Source organism: Cnephaeus nilssonii (assembly GCF_951640355.1).
Source record: "Cnephaeus nilssonii genome assembly, chromosome: 22".
Classification (NCBI taxonomy): Eukaryota; Metazoa; Chordata; class Mammalia; order Chiroptera; family Vespertilionidae; genus Cnephaeus; species Cnephaeus nilssonii.
Window position 1 is genome coordinate 13053300 of NC_137093.1, and position 24590 is coordinate 13077889.

General features: G+C 45.2%; 1 protein-coding gene across 4 annotated transcripts in view; it reads right to left on the reverse strand.

Moving 5' to 3' along the window:
* Positions 1-24590, reverse strand: part of UBE2L3 (ubiquitin conjugating enzyme E2 L3) — a 37406-nt gene that overhangs the window by 1987 nt on the left and 10829 nt on the right. For 2 of the 4 annotated variants that reach the window (XM_079762574.1, XM_079762576.1), the window contains exons 2-3: positions 15958-16053; positions 3112-3298 (exon numbers count right to left, since the gene is read on the reverse strand). In XM_079762574.1, coding sequence (XP_079618700.1) covers positions 3112-3298; positions 15958-16053 — 283 coding nt within the window. Of the gene's footprint in view, positions 1-3111; positions 3299-15957; positions 16054-16461; positions 17388-24590 lie in introns of those variants that run through there. The other 2 variants (XM_079762575.1, XM_079762577.1) reach the window with 2 other exon arrangements.

The window sequence follows — 24590 nt, forward strand, 5'->3', positions numbered from 1 at the left end:
ACTAGGAGTTAAAACCACTGGGAGGTTGCCGAAACCTGTTTGGCTCAGTGTATAGAGCGTCGGCCTGCGGACTCAAGGGTCCCAGGTTCGATTCCGGTCAAGGGCATGTACCTTGGTTGCGGGCACATCCCCAGTGGGGGGTGTGCAAGAGGCAGCTGATCGATGTTTCTCTCTCATCGATGTTTCTAACTCTCTATCCCTCTCTGTAAAAAATCAATAAAATATATTAAAAAAAAAAAAAAAAAAACACTGGGAGGTTAACCCCTAGTAGCATTATACTGTCTATTTCAGAAGCAGAAGTCACATCGATTGGCTTGGGTGGGAGAGAGAGAGGGGGGGGGAGGAAGAGGGGGAGGGAGAGGGGAAGAGGGGGAGGGGGGAGAGAGAGAGGAAGAGGGGGAGGGAGAGGGGGAGAGGGGAAGAGGGGGAGGGGGGAGAGAGAGGGGAAGAGGGGGAGGGAGAGGGGGAGGGAGAGGGGGAGGGAGAGGGGAAGAGGGGGAGGGGGGAGAGAGAGGGGAAGAGGGGGAGGGAGAGGGAAAAGGAAAGGGAAAGAGAAAAAGAGTGATGTGAGAGAGACACATCGACTGGCTGCCTCCCACACACCCCGCCCCTGACTGGGGCCAAGATCAAACCTGCAACCCAGGTGCGTGCCCCAGTCCAGGAATCCAGACCTTCCAGTGGATGCTCTAACCACTGTGCCCACCAGCCAGGGCTCCATATAATTTTGTTATGTTGTTTGATACATACAGATTCAGTATTATGCTGGCTTGGTTACTGGCTGTATTTTATATGGTAAATCTCATTCAAGTACCCAACTAAGCTCTTGCTCTGCTGCTAAGATATCTACTAGAACCAGGCACGTGGCTGAACAAACTTTATTTTCACATTCTCTGGTATTATTGCCAACTCCTACCACCTTCCTGTTTCATACAATTTTGCCTTGTTTCTTGACTTTTCTCATGCTATTTTTGCTCAACTTTTAATGCTTTACTTTCTTTTAAAAACTTGAGATATAATTCACATATCAAAAAACAAACTCTTTTAAAAGTATACAAGACAGGTGGCTCAGTTGGTTGGAGCATTGTCCCATATACCAAAAAGGTTGCGGGTTTGATCCTCAGTTGGGGTGTGTACGGGAGACAACCGATTGTTTCTCTCTCTCTCTAAAAATCAATAAAAATTATCCTTGGGTAAGGATTAAAAAAAAAAAAAGTATACAATTCAGTTGTTTTTAGTATATTCAAAAAATTGTGTTGACACTACCATTCAACTCCAGAATATTTTCATTACCCCAAAGTAGGGATAATACTGACATAGCCCTCTTGGGCAGCCAGCCCCTGTATGAGGTACAAAGTACTTTACTTATGTTCAACTCCTGCAATCCTCTCTACCCCTGGTTGTGTCACAACACGTCCTGTCCTATACAGTCCACCTGCAGACCCCCTCACTACCCCAGTTCTCAAAAAGAAAAGAGACGTGTAAATCTCAGTGACCTAGCAATCTGAGGTGCAGGGTCTGCCTGGGTAGCCTGGCCTGGAAGGACTTCCCCTTCCCAGACATGTTGTTTAATACACACAACTTGGCAAGGGCTCTGAGAGTTGCATGAGGGGCTGACAAGAAGTGCAGCTATAGCCTTCCAACACAGAGCTAGGAATTTGTTTAAAATATATATACATCTGCACTTAAGAATAACTTTGTTGACCCTAGCACATGCCCGTGTTGTGGGCTTGATCCCTAGCGGGGGGAGTGCAGGAGGCAGCCGATCAATGATTCTCTCTCATCACTGATGTTTCTCTCTCTTTCTCCCTCTCCCTCTCCCTTCCTCTCTGAAATCAATAAAAATATATTTTAAAAAAGAATAACTTTGTCGGCCCTGGCTGGGTAGCTCAGTTGGTTACAGCATTGTACTGATACACCAAGGTTGTGGATTCGATCTCTGGTCAGGGCACACAATCAACCAATCAATGCATAAATAAGTGGAACAACAAGTTGATGTTTCTCTCTCTCTCTAAAATAAATTGTTTTTTAAAAAAGAATAACTTTGTCAAGCTTTAAAAACATCAAAATGACCAAATGCCAAATTCACTGGAGATCTTTCTATTCTGACTCAGCATTTAGTACTACTCAGCTGTGTTGAGCCTGAGGCTGAACTTTCCATGTGAAAGGCTTTCAACTCCATCTTTCAGGGTTTCTACTGAAAAGTGACTATTTATAAATCATTCACTGAAAAACTACCTGCAGCCTAGAAAATGCCAGCCTTATGTACTCTCTTTCATCTAAAAAGACCTTATAGTGATTGGCTGGTTACTTATAAGAAAATATAAAATTAGGACTTCAAAAGAAAGTTCTGGAATTAGGAAATAAAAACTAGACATGGCCATAACAAAATCTAGTAACTTTCAGGGGACAAGAGGGAGGCCAACAGTAATAATGAATTAAGTACTCTCCCACTCCCCTGAGTATGTATGCTTACACAGAGACATCCAGACACATGGACACAAACGGCCACATCCAATTCCAGTGAGTTCCAGGCCTGCTAAAGCCAACTGTGTGCTTTCACATTTGGGCACACAGCCCTCAAGTCTAACTATCCCCCACCCCACCCCAGCCACTCTGAGCCACTGGCTTTCTGCTGCTGCCCACCAGGTGGCTTTGGCTCCTACCCTTCTTTTAGTCCAAAAGGCCCTCTATAACCTCCCGTCTTCCTTCATGTCTGAGTACACTTGCTAACTGCTGTGTGAAGCCACTTTAAACACCACTCCACCTCCCTGCCGAGGCAGCCCCATAATCCATGAAAACTCCCAGGAACAGTGCCTACATCCTCACTGCACTGGCACCAAGTACTGGGCTGGTCTGTCTACATGTCCTCACTGGGATGCAAGCACAGGAAGGGCGTCCTCAAACACCTGCCACAAGCTGTAGGTCAACAGTGTGACCAAGACGTGCCATGCTCACAGGATTGGTGGGACCTCAGTTGCACTTGTGTGTGCACTGGAGTCAGTAAGATTTCTCTGGACTATGTGTGACATGGCATTAGAAGGCACCGTGGAGCCCCTGTCCCAGCAGCAGCCCCCGAAGAGCACCCTCAGAAGACATAGGAACATGCTTTACCTTGGTCGGTTTTCGTTGCTGGCTTCCAGTTTTCAGCACTAATTACTGGCAGACAGACCTGTCCCTTTTCATCGATGTTGGGGTGATAGATCTTTGTTTTAAATGTAATCTTCGGTGGTTTGAATGGGTATTCTGCTGGAAAGTTGATTTCGATTCTGAAGGCTCCCTTGTCATATGGAGGGTTGTCCTGCGGAGAAAGATGGAAATGAACACACCATGGTAAACAAATCTGCAGCTGGGACAGGAATGTTCCGGTAACTTGAAAATTAATTTATTTCAAGTAGCATATCAACTGAAGCTTTACCATCTTTAGGGAAACCATTAATCAATCAGTATTTCTAGAGTAAGATGTCTGCTAAGCTGTGAAAAGGTCTGAGATTGACATTCTGGCTTATTTTCTTTAAATAGACTTTATGTATTAAGAGTCATTTTAGTTTCGCAGCAAGCAAAACTGTCCTGGCCTGCACACACACAGCTCCCCCCTCTATCAACATCTTGCAATAATATGGTATATTTGTTACCACTGATCAACCCACAGTGACATATCATTATCACCTAGACTCCATATTTTATTTTTTAAAATATATTTTTATTGATTTCAGAGAGGAAGGGAGAGGGAGAGAGACAGAAAAATCAATGATGAGAGAATCTTGATTGGCTGCCTCTTACACGCCGCCCACTGGGGATTGAACCGTGACCTCCTTCCTGGTTCATATGTTGATGCTAACCACTGAGCACATCGGCAGGGCTCTCTCTACTGTTTTCAACAATTTGCTTTGTAGGACTTTTCATAGCACAGTCAACAAATTTTCTAACATTAAGGAATTCCATCATATTCCCTTTGAAAAGAAATATTAGTGGGAATAAGTATTTCCAGAACTGGTTTACCAATCTTTCATGACTACTCTCTGAATTATATCTAAATTTAAAATCACAATCTCCATGAATTGAATCCAACAAGGAACTTTACCTCTCACAGCTTAATTCACTTTCCCCTCAAGAATAAAAGTAGCCTTATTGTTATTTTTCATAGAAATATACCATCTACGCCAAAAAAGTAGTATTAAACCTTCCACTGCCCAGGATAATGACTGTTAGCCCCCGCTACATGGCCATGGTATGTTCTCTATGCATATACAGTACACACAAAGGCTTTTCATTCTAGATATCTATATATATACTACTCATATCCTATATAGTAATCCTACATAATAAAAGGGTAATATGCAAATCGACTAAATCGTAGAACAACTGGTCGCTATGATGTGCACTGACCACCAGGGGGCAGACGCTAAACAAAGGAGCTGCCCCCAGCCTGCAGGCCCCGATGGCCCATGGGGAACAGGGAACTGGGGGTGGGTGGCAGCAGACGTGGGTGGCACTAGGCCCAGGCCCCTGCCCTGCCAGTCGCTCCACACACAGAGGGCGACCAGCATCGGGGGAATGGCCAATCTCTCAGTCCCCCCCACCCCCTGCTGGCAGGCTTCGATTGCCCGATGACAAATGGGGAACTGGGGGTGGGTGGTGGTGGGGAGTGGGGCTGGCTGCCAGCAGCCGGCGAAGATGGCCCTGATTGCAGGCCAGGCTTAGGGCCTGTACCCGTGCACAAATTTTGTGCACCGGGCCTCTAGTAGAGTTATAAAACTCAACTCATACTGTCTATATTCTTTCATAACTTTGCTCATGCTGCTATCCATTGTCTTTCAGTCTGCAATGTAGATGTTCCCCTCTTCTTAGGTCATACTACCTTGTGGCATTTGTTCACAAAGCCTGTGCCTGGCTTGTTAAAGCTCAGTAGCCTCCACCAGCATGAAGGCATAATCCCAGTACCCTAAGGTTGGCAGCAAAATTACTGTGTGGCTCTGTGTCTTATTTTGCCTCAACTATTACAGCTACAGAAAGAGAGAAGAAGCTACAGAAGAATCAGCAGAGAAGACCAGGAAACATGGGCCAGTGTTGGGCCCAAGGGAGGAGGGACATTACTCCACCTTAAGGCCAGAAAGGCAATATGGACGGGAGGGAGGGAGGGTGGGAGGGAGGGAGGGAGGAAGGAATCTGGTGGGTGAGAATTTCCGGGGCAATGGGCTACACAAATGTGAAAGAACACAGAAAGGAAGGTGAGAGATCTGCATTACAAGTGTAGCTACAAAAGGTGAAAGAAGGAAATCAAAGCCTCAAATGCACTCCTGGAAGCAGGGCTAACGTTGAGGGAAATCTTCCTTCTTCCTTGACCAAAAAAGAACCTCTAACAATGAAGGAGCTTTTATATTGTGCCCGGGAGTGTGCCAAGTGCTTTTTGTCAACAACACCACACCAATTACCAGAGCCAACGGAAAGAGGGTGGGGGGCGTGACCAAAACTGCCTCATATATATCCAAATACCCGACTAGCTTCAGCAAGTTTTTAGGTTTCGTTACAAGTGGGGGCAAGTTTTTTAATTGAGGTGAAATTCACAAACATATACTTAACTAACATAATTAATATACATTACTGTATAAGTTTAAGGAATACAGCATGATGGTTTGATCTGCATTTATTGTGAGGTGGTGGCCAAGTTCTCCCCATGTTCTGGTGGGATCCTGGCTGCATTTTGATTACCTGTCTTCTCCATTAATCCAGGAGATGCCTGAGAGCAGGGACCTGAAGTGTCCTCAGAACCAACCAAATATTTGCTATCTGAATTGCTAACCGATCAATCTCTGCTTAATGATAAAGTCATCAACACAAGGGTTTATACTATTCTTTTGAACATGTCCAAGAATGCCGGCTCTCAAAATAATGGCTTAACATACCTGGGACACAATGATCCCAGCACCTAGAACAGTGTTATATAGAAAACATTATTTCCACATCTCTGTAACCCAGTCACCAGTCACAAGCTTACAGCCGCTAATAAAGTAGGAGGTATGAGAGCCTCATCACCAATCTAGGAGGTAGGTACGATTCAGTTCCAGGATATTCACATAAAACCAATCAATGTTTCTCTCTCACATCCATCTCATATCCATGTTTCTGTCTCACTCCCCCCTTCCTCTCTCTAAAATCAATTAAAAAAAAAAAGCAATTACAACTGAATAATTTTTAAAATAACCCAATTTAAAAATTGACAAAGTAATTGAATACACATTTCTCAAAAAAAAAAAAAAAGAGAGAGACATAAATGGCCAATAAGCACATGAAAAGATGTTCATCACCTTAGCCATCAGGGAAATGGAAATCAAAACCACAATGAGGAACCACTCTACACCTATTAGGATGGCTGCAATCAAAAAGACTGACAACATCAACTGTCAGCAAGTATGTGCAGAAAGTGGACTCCTCTTACACTGCGAGTAGGAATGTAAACGGTATAGCCACTGTGGAAATAGTCTAGCAATTCCTCAAATGAATAAACAGAAGGTTACTATATGACCCAGCAAAATTACCCAAAAGAAATGAAAACATATGTCCACATAAAAACGTGTACACGAATGTTAATAGTAGCGTTATTCATAATATCCAAAAAGTGGGAACAATCCAAATACCCATCAACTGGTGAGTGAATAAGAAAACTATGATATATCGGACAGCCAGTGTTGGTTTGACAATATAATAAAGGGTTTGAACTGTTCAGCAAAAAAAAAAAAAGAAAGGAAGAAAGAAAGAAAGAAAAGAAAGACTATGATATATCCATTACAAGGGAATATTACTTGGTAATAAAAAGGAATCGAGTATTGATATGTGCTACAACATGGATGAACCTTGAAAATATTATGTTAAGAAGCCACATACAGGCCCGGCTGGCATGGCTCAGTGGTTGAATGTCAACCTATAAACCAGGAGATCATGGTTCAATTCCCATGCCCAGGTTGCTGGCTCGATCCCCAGTGGGGGGGCATGTAGGAGGCAGCCAATCAATGATTCTCTCTCATCATTGATGTTTCTATCTTTCTCTCCCTCTCCCTTCCTTTCTGAAATCAATAAAAGTATATTTTAAAAAATAAAAAGGCCAGGGGAGGAGGAACCAAGATGGCGGCAAAGGTTAACAACTAAACTGCCGCCTCGCACAACAATTCCAAAACTACAACTAAAAGACAAAACGTCTACCACCCAGAACCACAGGAAAGCTGGCTGAGTGGAAGAATTACAACTAAGAAGAGAAAGGAGCACAAATGCTGAAAAGCTGAGGTACAGAGGCACGCGAATCGGGCTGGTGGCAGGCGACTGGGTGCGAGGCTTTTTTTTCAACCCGCAGGGAGACAAGCTCCCGATCACTCTGAATTCCAGTTTCTGGGGACACGCGGGGGACCCAGACGCCTACAGGGAGAAGCTGGACTCTCAGCCATCGGGTCGGAAAGTGAGAGTGACTTTTTTGCAGAGGTGCGCCCAGCAATCATTGTTTACTGCCCTGGAGCGCAGGACGCGGGGACTTGGAAACGCGGAAAGGCAGAGAAGGCTGACGGCAGCCATCGCCGTTTGCCACGCCCTAGCCTGGTGACACCCTGAGACCCCGCCCCGCACATTCTACAAACCCGCTCAGGCTCCACACAGTGGCTTTTGCATATAAATGGTCTGTTCTGTGGAAGCTTAACCAAATAAACTGCAGCTCCAGTCAGACTGCTCCAAAACCGCCCAAGCAAAGAGGAGAAAACTGTAGTTCTTGCTGTAGCTCCTGCTGGGAGGCCTCAGACAGTAGCTGACCTGCACCCCATTGGAGATCCAGACACTAGTGGTCAGTGTGAGATGACACCAGATTTCAACCACTCTCATAAGGAACACATTCAAGAGGCAGACTCAGTGAGCACCAAAGCCCTATGGGAACAAGTCCTGCCCCATAAACTTGTCTCCAGCACAGCAATTCTTCCGTTATAGACACAGCGGGTCCTCACAGCCAATTGGCCTGGAGGTCAATTCCTCCCAGTGACACCAACAACAATCAAGACTTAACTACAACAAGGCTGTACACACAGTCCACAAAGGGGTGCACCAAGAGCGTCCACCTCAGGTAACTGAGAGGCTGACCCGTTGAACCAATAGGACACCTAATACACAAAGCTACCCTACCAACCCAGGGAAGCAGCGAAAATGAGGAGGCAAGGAAACAGATCACAAATGAAAGAAATGGAGGAGAACAAACGAATGAACATAAGAGTTCAAAACCACGGTTATAAAGTTTTTCAAGAATTTCGTGGAAAAGGCTGATAAATTTAATGAGACCCTCGAGGATATGAAAAAGGACCAACTAGAAATTAACCTTTTGCACTCGGATGTCGAGTGTGACTCGACATGGTTAGCATTAGAATAAAGGAATTGAGAAAAAAGCAAGCGAGTGCAAAGGGTTAAACATACACTGACTGAAATAAAAAGTTATACAGAGACCCAACAGCAGACTAGAGGAACGCAAGAATCAAGTCAAAGATTTGGAATACAAAGAGGCAAAGGACACTCCTCCAGAGAAGCAAGAAGAGAAGAGAATTCAGAAAGTTGAAGATAGTGTAAGAAGCCTCTGGGACAACTTCAAGAGTACCAACATCAGAATTATGGGGGTGCTAGAAGAAGAGAGAGAGCAAGACGCTGAAAACCTATTTGAAGAAATAATGACAGAAAGCTTCCCCTACATGGTGAAAGAAATAGACTTACAAGTCTACGAAGCACACAGAACCCCAAACAAAAGTAATCCAAAGAGGACCACACCAAGACACATCATAATTAAAATGCCAAGAGCAAAAGACAAAGAGAGAATCTTACAAGCCGCAAGAGAAAAACAGTTACCTACAAGGGAGCACCCATACGATTATCAGCTGATTTCTCAACAGAAACTATGCAGGCCAGACGGGAGTGGCAAGAAATATTCAAAGTGATGAATAGCAAGAACCTACAACCAAGACTACTCTACCCAGCAAAGCTATCATTCAGAATTGAAGGGCAGATAAAGAGCTTCACAGATAAGAAAAAGCGAAAGGAGTTCATCACCACCAAACCAGTATTATATGAAATGCTGAAAGGTATTCTTTAAAAAGAGGAAAAAGAAGAAAAGAGTAAAGATAAAAATTATGAACAACAAATACATATCTATCAATAAATGAATCTAAAAGTCAAGTGAATTAAAAATCTGAGGAACAGAATAAACTGGTGAACATTATAGAATCAGAGGCATAGAATGGGAGTGGATTGATAATTCTCAGGGGGAAAGGGGTGTCTGTGTCGGGGGTACGGGAAGAGACTGGACAAAAATCATACACCTATGGATAAGGACAGCAGGGGGGAGGTAAGGGCAGAGGGGGGGTGGGAACCGGGTGGAGGGGAGATATGGGGGGGGGGGAGGAGAAACAATTATAATAATCTGAACAATAAAGATTTATTAAATTAAAAATAAATTAAAAAATAAAAAGGCCAGGGCATCAAAAATTTTGAGAGAAAAAAGAAAAAGCCCTGGCCAGCTTGGCTCAGTGGTTAGAGTGTTAGCATGCCATAGACAGAAGGGTCCTGAGTTAGATTCCCCGTCAGGGGCACATACCTGGGTTGCAGGTTCGATTCCCAGCACCCATTGGGGTGCATTCGGGAGGCAACCAATTGATGCGTCTTTCTCACATCAGTGTGTTTCTCTCTCTGCCCCCTTCCCTTCCACCCTCTCTAAAAAGCAATGAAAAATATCCTCATGTGAGGATTAACAAACAAAAATTTTAAGATGAACCTTTCAATTAGAAATTTTTGAATCAACAAAAAAATTTTTTTTTAATATATATTTTATTGATTTTTTACAGAGAGAAAGGGAGAGAGATAGAGAGTTGGAAACATCGATGAGATCGATCAGCTGCCTCATGCACACCCCCTACTGGGGATGTGCCCACAACCAAGGTACATGCCCTTGACCAGGAATCAAACCCGGGACCCTTCAGTCTGCAGTCCCATGCTCTATCCACTGAGCCAAACTAGTTAGGGCTGAATAAACAAAATTTTTTAAAAATATACAGTAAGCTGAAAAATATTTGTCCCAGACACAAGGGATTAATCCAGAATTCCTACAACTGAACAAAAACATTCTAAAAACCAAATAGATAACAGACTGCAGAAATATAAAGTCAATAAATAAGTGAAAAGAAACTTTAATTGTAATAGCAAAATTTAAAAAATGGAAATTACTATGGTCTGAATGTCTGTGTGCCTGCAACCTCCCACAAAATTAGATGTTGAAACCTAATGCCCGAGGTGATGGCATTAGGAGGTGGGGCCTTTGGGTAGTGATTAAGTCATTAAGACAGAGCCTCATGAATGGGATTAGTGCCACAGAGAGCTAGGCTAGAAGTCTGTGACCAAAAGAGAGCCCTCATATGACCGTGCCCTGACTCAGACTTCCGGGCTCCAGAAATGTGAGAAATACATGTCTGTTGTTTGGTAACCAGTCTAGTATTTTGTAATATAGCAGCCTGAATGGGACTAAGACACAAATCAAATGGAGAACTTTTGCATCAAAATGGCAACAATTTCTTTCTGTATGTCTGTTTCATATTGACAGTTTTCCAGAAAACAGGACAGGTTTTAATAATAAGAGTGAGGCTAGGCACTTCACACACATGCACTTATTGAACTTCTAAAACAACTAGAGGTAAGGATATTAGGACAAACTGAATAACTTGTCCAACCAAGGTCACCAAGCCAGCCAGGGGCAGGGATGGATTCTCACCTAGGTCAACTGGACCCCACAGCCTAGAAGGTGAAATCAGTGACACTCAGAACCCCCTTTAAAAATACCCAGCAATTTTGCCCAGCCAGTGTAGTGTTGATCCATGAACCAGGTGGTCACTGGTCAAGGCATATGCCTAAGGTTGCAGGCTTCTCTCTCATCAATGTTTCTCTCTCTCTCTCTCTCTCTCTCTCTCTCTCTCTCTCTCTCTCTCTCTCTCCTTTTTCTTCTTCCTTTCCTCCCTCCTTCTTCTCTCTGAAATAAATAAATAAATATATATATATACATATATATATATATATATTTTTTTTTAGATATATTTTTACTGATTTCAGAGAGGAAGGGAGAGAGAAACATCAATAATGAGAGAGAATCCTTGATCGGCCACCTCCTGCACGCCCCTCACTGGGGATCAAGCCTGCAATCTGGGCATGTGCCCTTGACCGGGATCGAACCCAGGACCCATCAGGACGACACTCTATCCACTGAGCCAAACTGGCTAGGTCCGTGGTCGGCAAACTGCGACTTGCGAGCCACATGCGGCTCTTTGGCCCCTTGAATGTGGCTCTTCCACAAAATACCATGGCCTGGGAGAGTCTATTTTGAAGAAGTGGCGTTAGAAGAAGTTTAAAAAATTTGGCTCTCAAAAGAAATTTCAATCGTTGTACTGTTGATATTTGGCTCTGTTGACTAATGAGTCTGCCGACCACTGGGCTAGGGCAATAAAAACATATTAAAAAAAAAAATGCCTAGCAACTTCCATGACAGCCAAGGATACATATAGGAACTTGTGCAGACAGTGCCCATAGGAATATAAATTGGCAGTCTTTCTGGAAAATAAGTTGATAATATATACAGATGCTCCTCAACTTATAGTGGGTTACCTCCTTTTTTTAAAAAAAAATTTTTTTTATTGATTTCAGAGAGGGAGGGAGAAGGATGGATAAATAGAAACATCAATGATGAGAGAGAACCATAGATCGGCTGCCTCCTGCACACCCCCTGCTGGGGATTGAGCCCGCAACCCAGGCATGTGCCCTGACAGGGAATCGAACCAGGACCTCCTGGTTCACGAGTCAATGCTCAACCATTGAGCCACACCAACTGGGCTATATATATATATATAATGTGTTACCTTTTATATCCTATCTAATAAAAGAGTAATATGCAGATTGACCATCACTCCAACACACAAGATGGCTGCCCCCATGTGGTCAAAGATCCTGCCCCCATGTGGACACAAGATGGCCACTACAAGATGGCCAGCAGGGGAGGACAGTTGCGAGGCACCAGGCCTTCAAGGGAGGGCAGTTGTGGACGATCAGGCAAGCAGGGGAGGGCAGTTGCGAGGCACCAGGCCTGCAAGGGAGGGCAGTTGGGGGCGATCAACCCTGCAGGGGAGGGCAGTTAGGGGTGACCAGGCCGGCAGAGGAGGGAAGTTGCGGGCAAACAGGCTGGCAGGGGAGCAGTTAGACATCAATCAGGCTGGCATGGGAGTGGTTAGGGGGTGATCAGGCTGGCAGGCAGAAGCAGTTAAGGGCAATCAGGAAGGCAGGCAGGCGAGCAGTTGGAAGCCAGCAGTCCTGGATTGTAAACGGGCAGTCGGACATCCCTTGAGGGGTCCCAGATTGGAGAGGGTGCAGGCTGGGCTGAGGGACACATCCCCCGTGCACGAATTTCGTGCACCGGGCCTCTAGTGTGTGTCTGTGTCTGTGTGTGTGTGTGTGTGTGTGTGTGTGTGTGTATTTATATTTATATTTCAGAAAGGAATGGAGAGGGAGAGAGAGATAGAAACACCAATGATGAGAGAGAATCATTGATCAGCTGCCTCCTGCACACCCCCTACTGGGGATCGAACCTGCAACCCGGGCATGTGCCCTTGACCAGAACCGAACCCAGGACCTTTCAGTCCGCAAGCCGACGCTCTATCCACTGAGCCAAAGTGGCCAGGGCATGTGTTACCTTTTAACCCTTTGCACTCGCTTGCTTTTTTCTCGATTCCTTTATTCTAATGCTAACCTCCTTTATTCTAATGCTAACCGTGTCGAGTCACAGTCGACATCCGAGTGCAAAAGGTTAATAAACCATCACAAGTTGAAAATATTGTAAATTAAAAATGCGTTTAACCTACAGAACATCCCACCTTTGCCTACATTTCTACTGCATGCATGTTGCTTTTGCACCAATGTAAAGTTGAAAAAATTGTAATCTTATCCAGACTGGTGTGGCTCAGTGGTAATCTCAAATCAGGGACTGTACAGCCCTAAAGATGGTCCCTTCCTTATATATAAACCTAACCCTAATAAAATATAGAATATAGACTATCATATAATTCTTAAGATCAGAATCTAAAAGAAAAAAGATACACCGAGTTTTCCACATAAAGATGTTCTTGGACACATTAGTTTTAAAATAGAAAAACATGCCCTAGCCGGTTTGGCTCAGTGGATTTAACGTCAGCCTGTGGACTGAAGGGTCCTGGATTCAATTCCGGTCAAGGGCAGATGCCCAGGTTGCGGGCTCAATCCCCAGTGGGGGGTGTGCAGGAGGCAGCCGATCAACGATTCTCTCTCATCATTTCTGATGTTTCTATCTCTCTCTCCCTTTCCCTTACTCTCTGTAATCAATAAAAATATATTTAAAAAAATAATAAAATGGAAAAACATTAGTAATCTAAATGGCCAATATGAAAAGAATGATTAAATAAATGATCATATAAATATTATGGGATATGATATAGTTACTTTAAAAGTATGAAGTTATCTAATGGCCCATTAAAGAATGCACATAAAAAAGCTGGGAGGGCCCTAGTTTGTTTGGCTCAGTGGACAGAGCATCAGCCTGCAGACTGAAGCGTCCCGGGTTTGAATCCGGTCAAGGGCACATGCCCGGGACACTTCTAAGGTACGATGCCTTTATCACCTGGCCCTGCTTTCATCCCAGCTGGATAGACCCCAGGTGAGTTTAGTAGAAGACTCCCCATACTGACCCAGCCCCTACCACGTAGGAAGATCTGAGGCCCATGTATGAAGTACTAGTGGGGACCCTGGGCAATGATTACAGAAGAAGTGAGAGAGGAATGGAAAGAGGCAGCATGAGCAGGGGTGAGGACAGCCCTGGCCATCATCTATCATTTCTGGGCACAGCTTCCCTAAATGGAAAGTGAAGCTTGGCCTGGACACTCCCCAGAGCCTTGGCTCAAGCACACTGGGATTCTACCAGCCAGCCACTACCTTATGCTTAATGAGACTATAGCCCATTCCACAGGCTCGCTAACATGACACCAGAGGAAGGCTTTGGTGTACACTGGGGTCAGAGTCGGCCTGACAACCATCTACTCTTGGCGCTATCCTTCAGTCTTTCAGGCCACGGAGCTCACAGGATAGACTGTCTAAGCTTGACTGATCAATGGCGTCCCATTCATTCTTATCAGTTTTCAAATGATCCAGACTACCTGTTTACTTCTTAAATTAGTAGGAGGTCAGATGGTCCTGGCTATCCTTCCACTCAGCACATACCAGGTCCCCATGGCAGGGAAGGGCTGGGGTTACCAGCTGACCCACCCCAGTCAGGAGCTTCTCCACTATCCATACCCTGTACCCTGAGCCCCATCACCTCCAACCCTGGAGAAATTTAAAAGACTCCATCCTTCCAACCAGAGTAGAATCTCCCAGATTTAAAATTTCTGAATGTGTACTAGAAGACTACAATGTATATATTTCCTTATTTATCCAAATGATTACGAAAATAAATTACAAATTCAATATTTGCCATTCAGGTTCCAGGGACTTTTAAAAGAAGTCATGATCTACACCAGCATCAAGAAGAAAGCATCTATAGTAAGCATGCTTTATGTTCCATGTTAATAAAGTAGCCAATCTGCCCATAAAGAAAGATTTTATACAACAATGTAGGGTAGATCCAGGCACAAGGAAAGGGCCTGAGGCTTAAATGGTGACAGTGGAGAAGAAAATAGGTCGGTGGATGCAGAAGAACAGGAAGGAAAGGGAGCACACTGAAAGGTCTCAGTTGTGAACAGGGAGACTAGGAGGCAGACAATGTCAAGTTAGGGTGCTTCATGGACAGATGGTGAGGGTCTGGGGAGAAGGCAGGAATGGAGGCAGAGATGGGCTTCTTCACTTATATTAATAACCTAGTAACCAATGATGCTGGAAGAAACAGGGATCCCCAGAAACAAAACAGAATGAGAGAAAGGCGAGAGACTAAATTAGATTCATGTCTAAGAGTTAAGAGGAAGCAACAGGACAGAAGCAAACAGCACATTCGGGAGGCAAGTGGGGTACACAGCTCCAGGGCTGCAGAGCCAGAGGTGTGAGGACCGAAGGGAGCCTGTGTGCTTGGTGTGAAGCAGCTTCAGGAGGGTGGAAGAAACTGGGATCACAAACTGGAGTTAGCACAGAACAAGTCTCTTGAGGGGTAAGGAGATGAAAGGATGGAGAAAGAGCAGACTCTATCAAGAAGCAGTAAGGTCACAGGAAAGCTGCTCTTAGGAGGAGGTCGGAGCCTGTCTGAAGGCAGAAGTCAGTGAAACAGGGAGCTGGAATCAAGGGGGCAGACACTGGGGGAATCAGTTGCCAACTGCATCCTTGAAACTCTCCTCACGCCAATCCAGGGGCCCTCACTTCTAGCTGTTTTAAAAGATACTGGGTGAGGGGAACGGGTGGGCCATGAAGCGAAGGGATTTGAGACAAATGGGAGGCACACACTGGAGGGTACCAGGAATAAAGCCTGGAACACAAGTGTACGGAGGGTTAGAGACACAGATGAGGGTTAGAGCCCAGGCAGGAAAGCAAAGAGAAGATCTAGATGGGAACACCCGCCATCTCCCAAAAGAGGTCCGAGAAGGTGGCTGTCTAGCCAAATGAGGTCAGGCCCAGAGAAGCCAGGGAAGACAGGAGCACAGACACACACACTCCACTTCTTTCCCCGGTTGGTTAACAACAGACCTGGAAAGCTCGGGACACCCAGAATGTTACAAAACCAGCGCAAAGTTGGGATTCTATTCAGGAACCCAAGGCTATAGTCCCTACCTTATTACCCACCGCTGTGCATCTGTTGGTTGCCTATACTAAAAGTCTCCTTAGGAGTTAGAGAGACAAGTCCAACAGCACACACATCACCTTGAGAATAATCTGATAAGAAGTGAAGTGTTCAATACTCACAGGAACAATAAGCCCTTGCCAAGTCAATAAATTAGCTTCATCAACCTGGATGTTACGGAAGTTTTTCATTCCACATTTGCGGATTTCTTCAAGCTCCTGTTGATTGACAAAGCATAAATGGATGTCAAACAGAGGAAAGCACCACATGTTAAGATCCCTCCTGACTCCCTCAAATTAAAAACCGAGTGCCAACACCACCAATGATGAAATGTCACTGTGGAATAGATCATGCCTGGTCTGGTTAAGAGGCCCAGAGCCATGGTGGTCCCCTCAACCCATGCCCCAGACCAAGACAAGTCCCACCTTGGTGAACCCACAGTACTCAACGGGGTACGTGACTGTGCTCCTAGGAAAGCACTGCCTCCTCTCTGGGCTGTCACCACACAACAGGGGCACAAGAAAGGTACTACAGACCTGACTTCTAACCGACATTTTAGCACTGACTGTGTGTCAGACGGCGAGGATACAAAGATGAATAAAGTGGGACCAGGAGAACACACATACCCACAAAGTTTTCTACCCAACGCTGTAAGTGCGATTTCAGGACTCCACCTCAGCATGGGCACACAGCGAAGAGAACAACTATCCAGTCTGGGATGGGAGGGGGACAGAAAACCTTCACTGAGCCTCGGTTTCCTCAGCTGCAAAACAGGGATAGCAAGACCCAGAGCTGTAGACAATGAAGGGGAAACCACGTTGTAAGCAACAGAACCCCTTGCAAATATAAGGGATTATTATTATACAGTCAACACAGCCAACACCATCTCATCCAGAAAGAATGACCACCCTGACTACTTCAAGGCCCTGCCTAAGATGTGTTTGGTCTAGAATGGTCTATCAACTGTGCACCAACCAGACATTTCCCGCTGTTTTCCCAATAACTCAAGTGAACATCCAATAAATGTTATAGCCCAACGTCCTCCATTCTCAGATACCTGGAGTAATATGCTGCCCCCCAATTCCCCAATCTGGCCACTCATCCATGGCACAACAGCCTCCTCTACATCTTTTGAGTGCCTTCCCTTCTGCAACCCCGGAGCACCGCCCAGCTGAGCCGCGCCTCCTCTGCTGCACTGGAAGGACAGCCTACGCACTGGTCTGGCTTCCCTCCTTGGTGGTCCAACCCGTGAACCCCCCCAGACCTGAAAGGACCCTCCTTGTTTTGGTGCTCTGGCTCACAATGGCATGGAGGCTCTGAATCAGTCCCCACATCAAATCCAAAAGATATCTACACCCCCTATTCCAACCACACAGCTGGCAGTTTACAAGGCACCCTAGGGACACAATTCCCAAAGAAGGGCAACTGAGCCAGTGCTACAGGATCTAGGTTGGAGGATGTGCGATGCCTGGCATGAAATGGAATGAGAAAGACAGCATGTCGAACGAACATGCAAGAGACAGGTGGGCCACAATGACACTTCAGGGCACACGACAGCCCAAATTTCTTCCCACAGGGTCCTGCTGCTTGTCAACCTTAGCTACCGACTACAACTGTCTAGGTCTGGGCCCCAACCTGGAAAATTCTGGTCCAGCAAGTGTAGGGGGGTGAAATTTGAAACAGGGATTTTAAACAAGCTACAGTGGGACGAGAGCCACTACCATTGAGAGATTGAATTCCATTTCTAAGCAATGTGCAGCTTCAGTGAGGGAAGGTGCTAGCAGCAATGGCTATGACCCCTGCAGCAGGGGAAGGGGTGGCCTGGCCCTTTTCCTGAGCCTGCAGGAGGGAAAGCATGGAACCTGACAGACCACTCAGCCTGCTAACTGGTCCTCCTACTAATGCCTGGGACTCATCAGAAATGCTCACCTGGGAATCATGCAGTCTGGGCAGATTAAAGAAGGGGAAAAGGCTGCACACCCATACGACCACCTTGGCCCACTCCTCTCCAAACAGAACGTAAGCTCCATGAGGGCGGGTGTGAGGGCAGGCATCAGGAAACCTCAGAAGCTTATGGTCATGCTTTGCCAAACACTCCCTAATGACCAGGTTAGTGAATAGATGGGAAGCTGGGGCTCAGGAATGGGAAGGGATCTCTATGTATTTTGATTTTCTGGTAGTTGGCTCAAGATATTAGAGTTAAGATGCCTGGCTAGAGACAAAAGATATCATGTCCTTAAGGGCCACGTCATACCCAGCTATCAAAAATGCAGACAGGAAAAAATTCCAGATAGAACTTCGAAATCAGACAATCAAAAAAGAAGAAACAACAGGAGAATATATTCAATATCCGTGGGACAAAATACATTTTAAAATATTTTATGGCTTCAGAAATCCATATACTAACAACATGAGGTATGGATGATAAATACAAGAATGAAAATTTCAAAAGAATTACAAAAATATGTCAAGATGAGGGTCAACTGTAATATAGCAGTGAAAAACTGAATCTTATTTAAAAAAAGAAAAAAACAACAAAAGAAAAACTGCATCTTGTTCAAGAGAAAGGGAGGAACAAGTGAGCACTGTGCACAGGGGTGAGGAAAAGCACCCACTGGTGCTTTGATAGCAAGAGATACAAGAACAAAGACCAAAGTCATCCTGTGGGGGGAGGTCACACACCACCTCCAGGCCAAAGACAAGGCAGCACTCATGGCGACAGGTCTGGGAGGCTCAGGGAATCCAAAGGGCAACTACCAGAAAAACATTCAACTTACCTAGCTCTCAAGTTAACCTCACCAAAGACGGAAGAGGCAACATCCTTTGCATAATTCTAACCAACAAGGAAGTACTAATTGTAAGACAGAAGTGAAAGAAACCCAAGACAAACAAACAAGCAAGCTGGCCCCTAATCTCGAGGGGACACTGGGCAGCCCCCTAGGACAGTGTTTCTCAACAGGGTGGTGCCAGCATCCAGCAGGACTCAGCACTTGAGCATCCCAGCCCTGCCCATTAGATGCCAGACATTGTGATACCACCCCGCCCTGATTTCCCAATGTCCTGAAGAGCCCAGTTGCTGAGAACCATTGGCACTACCCGGGGCCAGGAGGCTAATAGTCCTGCATTGCACAAGATGGTCGTGCAGACAAGAACTATTCAACCCAAAATGCCAATCACACCTCCACTCAGGAGAACAACTTAGAGAAGACGGATTCAAGTCATTCAGAGAAAAGACAGATTCATCTGAAGGTATGAAACTCGAAAAGGCAAGATGACTCAAGAGTACTGACAAACCCTCAAGCAAAACTGTACCCCATAGCCGAAAGCGGTGTGGCTCAGTGTATAGAGCGTCGGTCTGCGGACTGGAGGGTCCCTGGTTCGATTCCCCGGTCAAGGGCATGTACCTTGGTTGCAGGCACATCCCCAGTAGGGGGCGTGCAGGAGGCAGCTGATCGATGTTTCTCTCTCATCGATGTTTCTAACTCTCTATCCCTCTCCCTTCCTCTCTGTAAAAGATCAATAAAATATATTTAAAAAACAAACAAAACAAAAAAAAAAACCTGTACCCCGTAACTGAGAATGAGCCCGAGAATGAAGAATTGGGGAAGGAATATAATAAAACCAATGCAAACTCAGAGTTCAAATTCCAAATGATGGATGAAAGGACCCAACAAAGAAAAAGTGTGAGAGGCCCCACTCTAGAACAACAAAGTCAGGAAAGCTATAGCCAAGAATGACAGAAACTTTACAAAATATGCCCCACAAAGATTTGTTTCAGTTCTGCTCAGAGCTAGAAGCAGTCCCCTGTCAGCTGCTCTGGGCTGACAAACCAAGAGCTCAAAGGAAAGCAGAACCAGGAAACTCACACGTTCCTTCTCCTGGTGGGGGCTGCCCAGCCAGGGTAAGTAATGAGGGAGAAAGAGCAATGCTTCTCACAATGAGGTCCATTTCGGAGTCCAGACATGGATCTCAGTGTATTGCAGGACGTGAAAGAGCCTGGGTGTGCTTATCAGCTCTTCAAAGGGGGAAAAGCTCATTCCCCCCAAACTGCAGCTCAGAGAGCTTGATGCTCACTCCAGGTCGAAGTGTGGCATGCAGCAGAGAGGAGCCACTGCCTAACAGCTCTGCAGCACCAATAGGAGGTGGCCTTGGACCCAGCAGGAGCGCACTGCTCCAAGTCCTGCACGAAAGGCTCAGCTCAAACAGTGAGAGACAGGATACAGCAGTACACAGTAAGCACTCAGTCACACAACTCAAATGTGAGCATCGAAGTTTGGGCAAAGTATTTAATAAAATCTCTTTTTTTCTTCTTTGGAGGTCTATGATGGGATCTGGAAAACTGTCCAAAATCTCCCAGAGTGATCCTCAACATGACCTGACTGAGAATCCCTCAGGAGCCAGTAATTCTCAACTAGCTTGTGGCCACGGTCCTCTTTAAGAAAGCCAGAGGAAAAATCAGCTGTGCAAGTCAGGGCTGCTTCAGATGTCATATCACTACTCTGGACCAGCAAGTGTCAAAGTAGGGGGTGCTTGTAGTTTTCAAAAGCATATTCCTTATCATCCTGTAACTTTTATTTGCAAAGTAGGAAAAGGTGCTCTGTGCCCCCAAAGAACTACAGGAAGTAAAGCTGAATGACATCTTCCTGGATGCTGAGGCTGGACGGAGAGAAAGAAGCGCTGCTCTCTAGAAGCCTGCAGGTAAGAGCATGGGAGGCCCAGCAGACAACAGCAGAGGGTAACAGCTTCAGGGAAGAGAAGCTCTGAGATGGGCCTTGTATGATGGGGGAAGCCGAACTTCTAGAGAGAAGAGAACAGGCATTTGTGTGCGGTAAATGTACTCAAAGACATAGAAGAAATCACAGGGGGAAGTTTTAGGGAAGTTTTAGAGTTTGGCTACAGTGAGTATTAACTTTGGGGATTTCTCCAGGGTACGTGCCCAAGCCCCTGGGGAAGTTATTCAACACCCAAGGAGAGGTGGGGGTGGGTCAGGAGCAGAGGGGGTAGAGAAGGAGGGAAAAGAAAGATGGACTCATGCACAGGCCCCACTATAGACCTGCAGAATCAGAACCTCCTGAGTTCAGCTGAGCACTTGTGCCTGGGGATCCTCAGGTGACAATGATATGCACCCCTGCTTAAGAACCACTGCACTCATCCAACTGGAGTCTTCTAGCAAGAAAGACACTGAGGCCCTGATTTAGTGCCATTTCCACAGTTAGAAATAAGCTTCTAAAAGAGCTAACATTGCCCTGGCCAGTTTGGGTCAGTGGATAGAGCATTGGCCTATGGACTGAAAGGTCCCAGGTTTGATTCCGGCCAAGGGCACATGCCGGGGTTGCAGGCTTGATCCCTAGTAGGGGGCGTGCAGGAAGTAGCCAATCAATGATTCTCTCTCATCATTGATGTTTCTATCTCTCTCCCCCTCTCCCTTCCTCTCTGAAATCAATAAAAATATATTTAAATACATACATTCATACATACATACATAAAAGGACTAACATCTATCACTGGGCCAGGTACATGGAAACTATGTAAGTTCTGAACTTTTTCTTTTTTTAAAAAAGTGAATGCTGTCCTGGCCACCAGTGTGTGGCTCAGTTGGTTGGGTGTTGTCCCGTGTACCAAAAGGTTGCTGGTTTGATTACTGGTCAGGGCACAGGCCTTAGTTGTGGGCTCAATCCCAGGTAGGAGGTGTGCAGGAGGCAGCCAATCAATGTCTCCTCACATTGTTTCTTTCTCTCCAAAAATCAATAAAGACAACTTTAAGAAGTGAATGCTGATTGCAGCTTACAGTGCTTATTTTATTGTTCTCTATTCTGAAGTTTCCTATAGGTAATAGGATCAGATATCCCAATTTCCAACCATGCTCTTCAACATTTATTTTACAGATTATACATAGAAATACTATTTGATTTGGCAGATGGTTGCTTCAACAGCTGCCAAATAATCAGTGGACTAGAAAGAGCAGAAGCTTCTGGGTCAGGCAGGCCTGGGCTCAACCCTACCAGCTCCACCCTCCACACCAACCTGAAGCTCCAAAAAGTCTACCATCTTATCTGAAAAAAAAAAAAAGTAGTAAGAAACCTACTTCACAGGGCCCTAATGAGAATTACAAAAAATGTTATATGGTGCTTAACACAACACCTCTGTAAGTACTCAATTAATAGTAGTTTTACTCCCTTCCAAAATTATATCACCGTATTTCTTTAAAAAAAAAATTTTTTTTCCCCTCGCTGGTTTGGCTCAGTGGATAGAGCATTGGACTGCGGACTGGAAGGTCTTGGGTTCGAGTCTAGTCAAGGGCACATATCTCAGTTGCAGGCTGGATCCCTGGTCCTGGTAGGGGCCCGTGGGGGAAGGCAACCAATCGATGTGTCTCTTTCACATGGGTGTTTCTTTCTCTGTCTCTTCCCCTCCCTTCCACCCTTTCTAAAAAATCAATGAGAAAAGACTTAGGACACAGACAATAGGGTCAAGGCTGGGGGGAGGGGAGGAGCTAGAAGAGGTCAATATGGGGAAACGAGGACAAATGTAATACTTTCAAAACTAAAGATTTTAAAAAAAAAAATCAATGGGAACCCTAGCTGGTTTGGCTCAATGGATAGAGCATTGGCCTGCGGACTGAAGGGTCCCAGTTCAGGGTACATGCCAGGGTTGCAGGCTCGATCCCCAGTAGGAGGGCAAAAAGGAGGAAGCCAATCAATGATTCTCTCTCATCATTGATGTTTCTATCTCTCTTTCCCTCTCTCTTCATCTATGAAATCAACAAAAATATACATTATTTTTTTAAATCAATGGGAAAAGAAAATATCCTCAGGTGAGGATTAACGAAACAACCAAAAAAAAAGCAGCCTATGACCAGAACTCATAGGGTCTTAAATTAAAAATAAATGTTTATGGTGTTAGCACAAAGCTTTCAGAAATGCCCTGATTGATTATATCTCAATTTTAATAAACAAACAAAAAGTAAGGCAGGGGCTTGCTAACAGCACATCACCACAATTGCCTCTTGAGGGCATCAGCTTAGGGTGTCATCACCTTCAAAATCTTAACAAAGAACAAGAATGGAGAGATGCTAGGGAAGGTGCATGCCTTTGGTGCAAGAAGCATGCACCAGATGCAGCCACATGAAAAGCAGGAGCAAGACACTGAGAAAGGGTGAGAAGAAGTGGTTGGTTGTAATGACGCCCTGCAATGTTTACAGCTCATAGGATATGGCTGAAAGGTCACAACATCCGAGATAGGCAAATTAGACATATTGGCTTCATTTTACAGATGATAAAGCCAAGGCCCAAGTTACAGATCTTGTACAGGGCAGGGCCAGACCAGAGCCAGAGCCAGAAATCATTCCCTTCATAACCCTATCAGCTACACGAAGCAATTAGGGTGGTGAACACTTACAGTGGCAATAGGCAGCGTAGAGGCTCCTATTTTTGGAGCAGGGTCCTGGGAGGGCTTAGCTTGCCTTGGAATAGCACTTTCCAAGATTTACAATGACAAAAAGCATGAACTTACACAGTATTTACACTAGCCCTTCACAGCCAATCATTAAATGTTTATGTTGTGCAAGGAACGTTTCTAGGCTCCTCCTGGCCAGGCAAAAGGAAACCTGGCAGATGGAGCCGGGTGTCTGAGAGGAAATAACACAAATCTGCCTTAAATCGAAGTACAGGATCACTCTCAAAATACCAGTTACACAACTGGTAGGAGATTCAGTAATATGAAAGACCTACTCCTTGTTTTTGTGTGACAGTAGAAAAGTAACTAATTTTGACAGAAATGCACTTTCCAAGATTGCACCAAGCAACCAGTGGCAATGACAATAAATCATTACTTCAATGTAATTAAATACTGTAAATCTAAACATAAGGCTTCAGAGCCCCAAACACAATTCCATTTCAATTAATACTCAGCAAAGGGAGTGGGGCCCATACCAACACATTACCCCTTCCATGGGGCAGCAGTATGTTAGCTATCTTACACTTACTTATTATCACAACTAATACACTTAGCTATTCTCATAACTCCCTTGTGGAGAAATCAGAACCCTGAGGCTCAAGATGAAGACACAAACGAGTCCAAGGCAGAAATCAAGATCTGACCTCAGGTCCCTGTTACCGGACCACAGCACACTACTCCAGGGAGGTGGGCCACTTGTCAAGAAGTCATTCTAGCCCTATCCGGTTTGGCTCAGTAGCTAGAGCGTCAGCCTGCAGACCAAAGGGTCCCAGGTTCAATTTCAGACAAAGGCACGTCCCTTGGTTGCAGGCTTCTCCCCGGCCCAGGTCCTGGTTGGGCAACCAATTGATGTGTTTCGCTCACATCAATGTTTCTCTCTGTCTTTCCCTCTCTCTCTCTTCTACTCTCCCTAAAAATCAATGGAAAAAATATCCTCGGGTGATGATTAACAAAAAAAAAGTCATTCTAAGAAGACATGACTGAAAAGAACACTCAGCACAGGTTTTAAGGAATGCACTACCTACACACCTGTGGACAAGTGTGGCTCAAGCCCCAGCTGAGCGAGCTCTCATGCCAGTTCCATACAGTCAGCTTCCAGCCAGCAGCTCACTCCTGGAATGTATTTGTCTCCATCTGAACATGGGTGTGCCTGGCATTCTTGACCTACATCATACACTCGAGTCCAGCACCCCTCACCGGACTGAGAGCTCCTCCGAGGGTGGGACACAACCTCTTCAAGTCTGTCCACACTAGAGCCTCAAACAGGACAAGTGAGAATGGCGACCGCTTGTGTAAACAT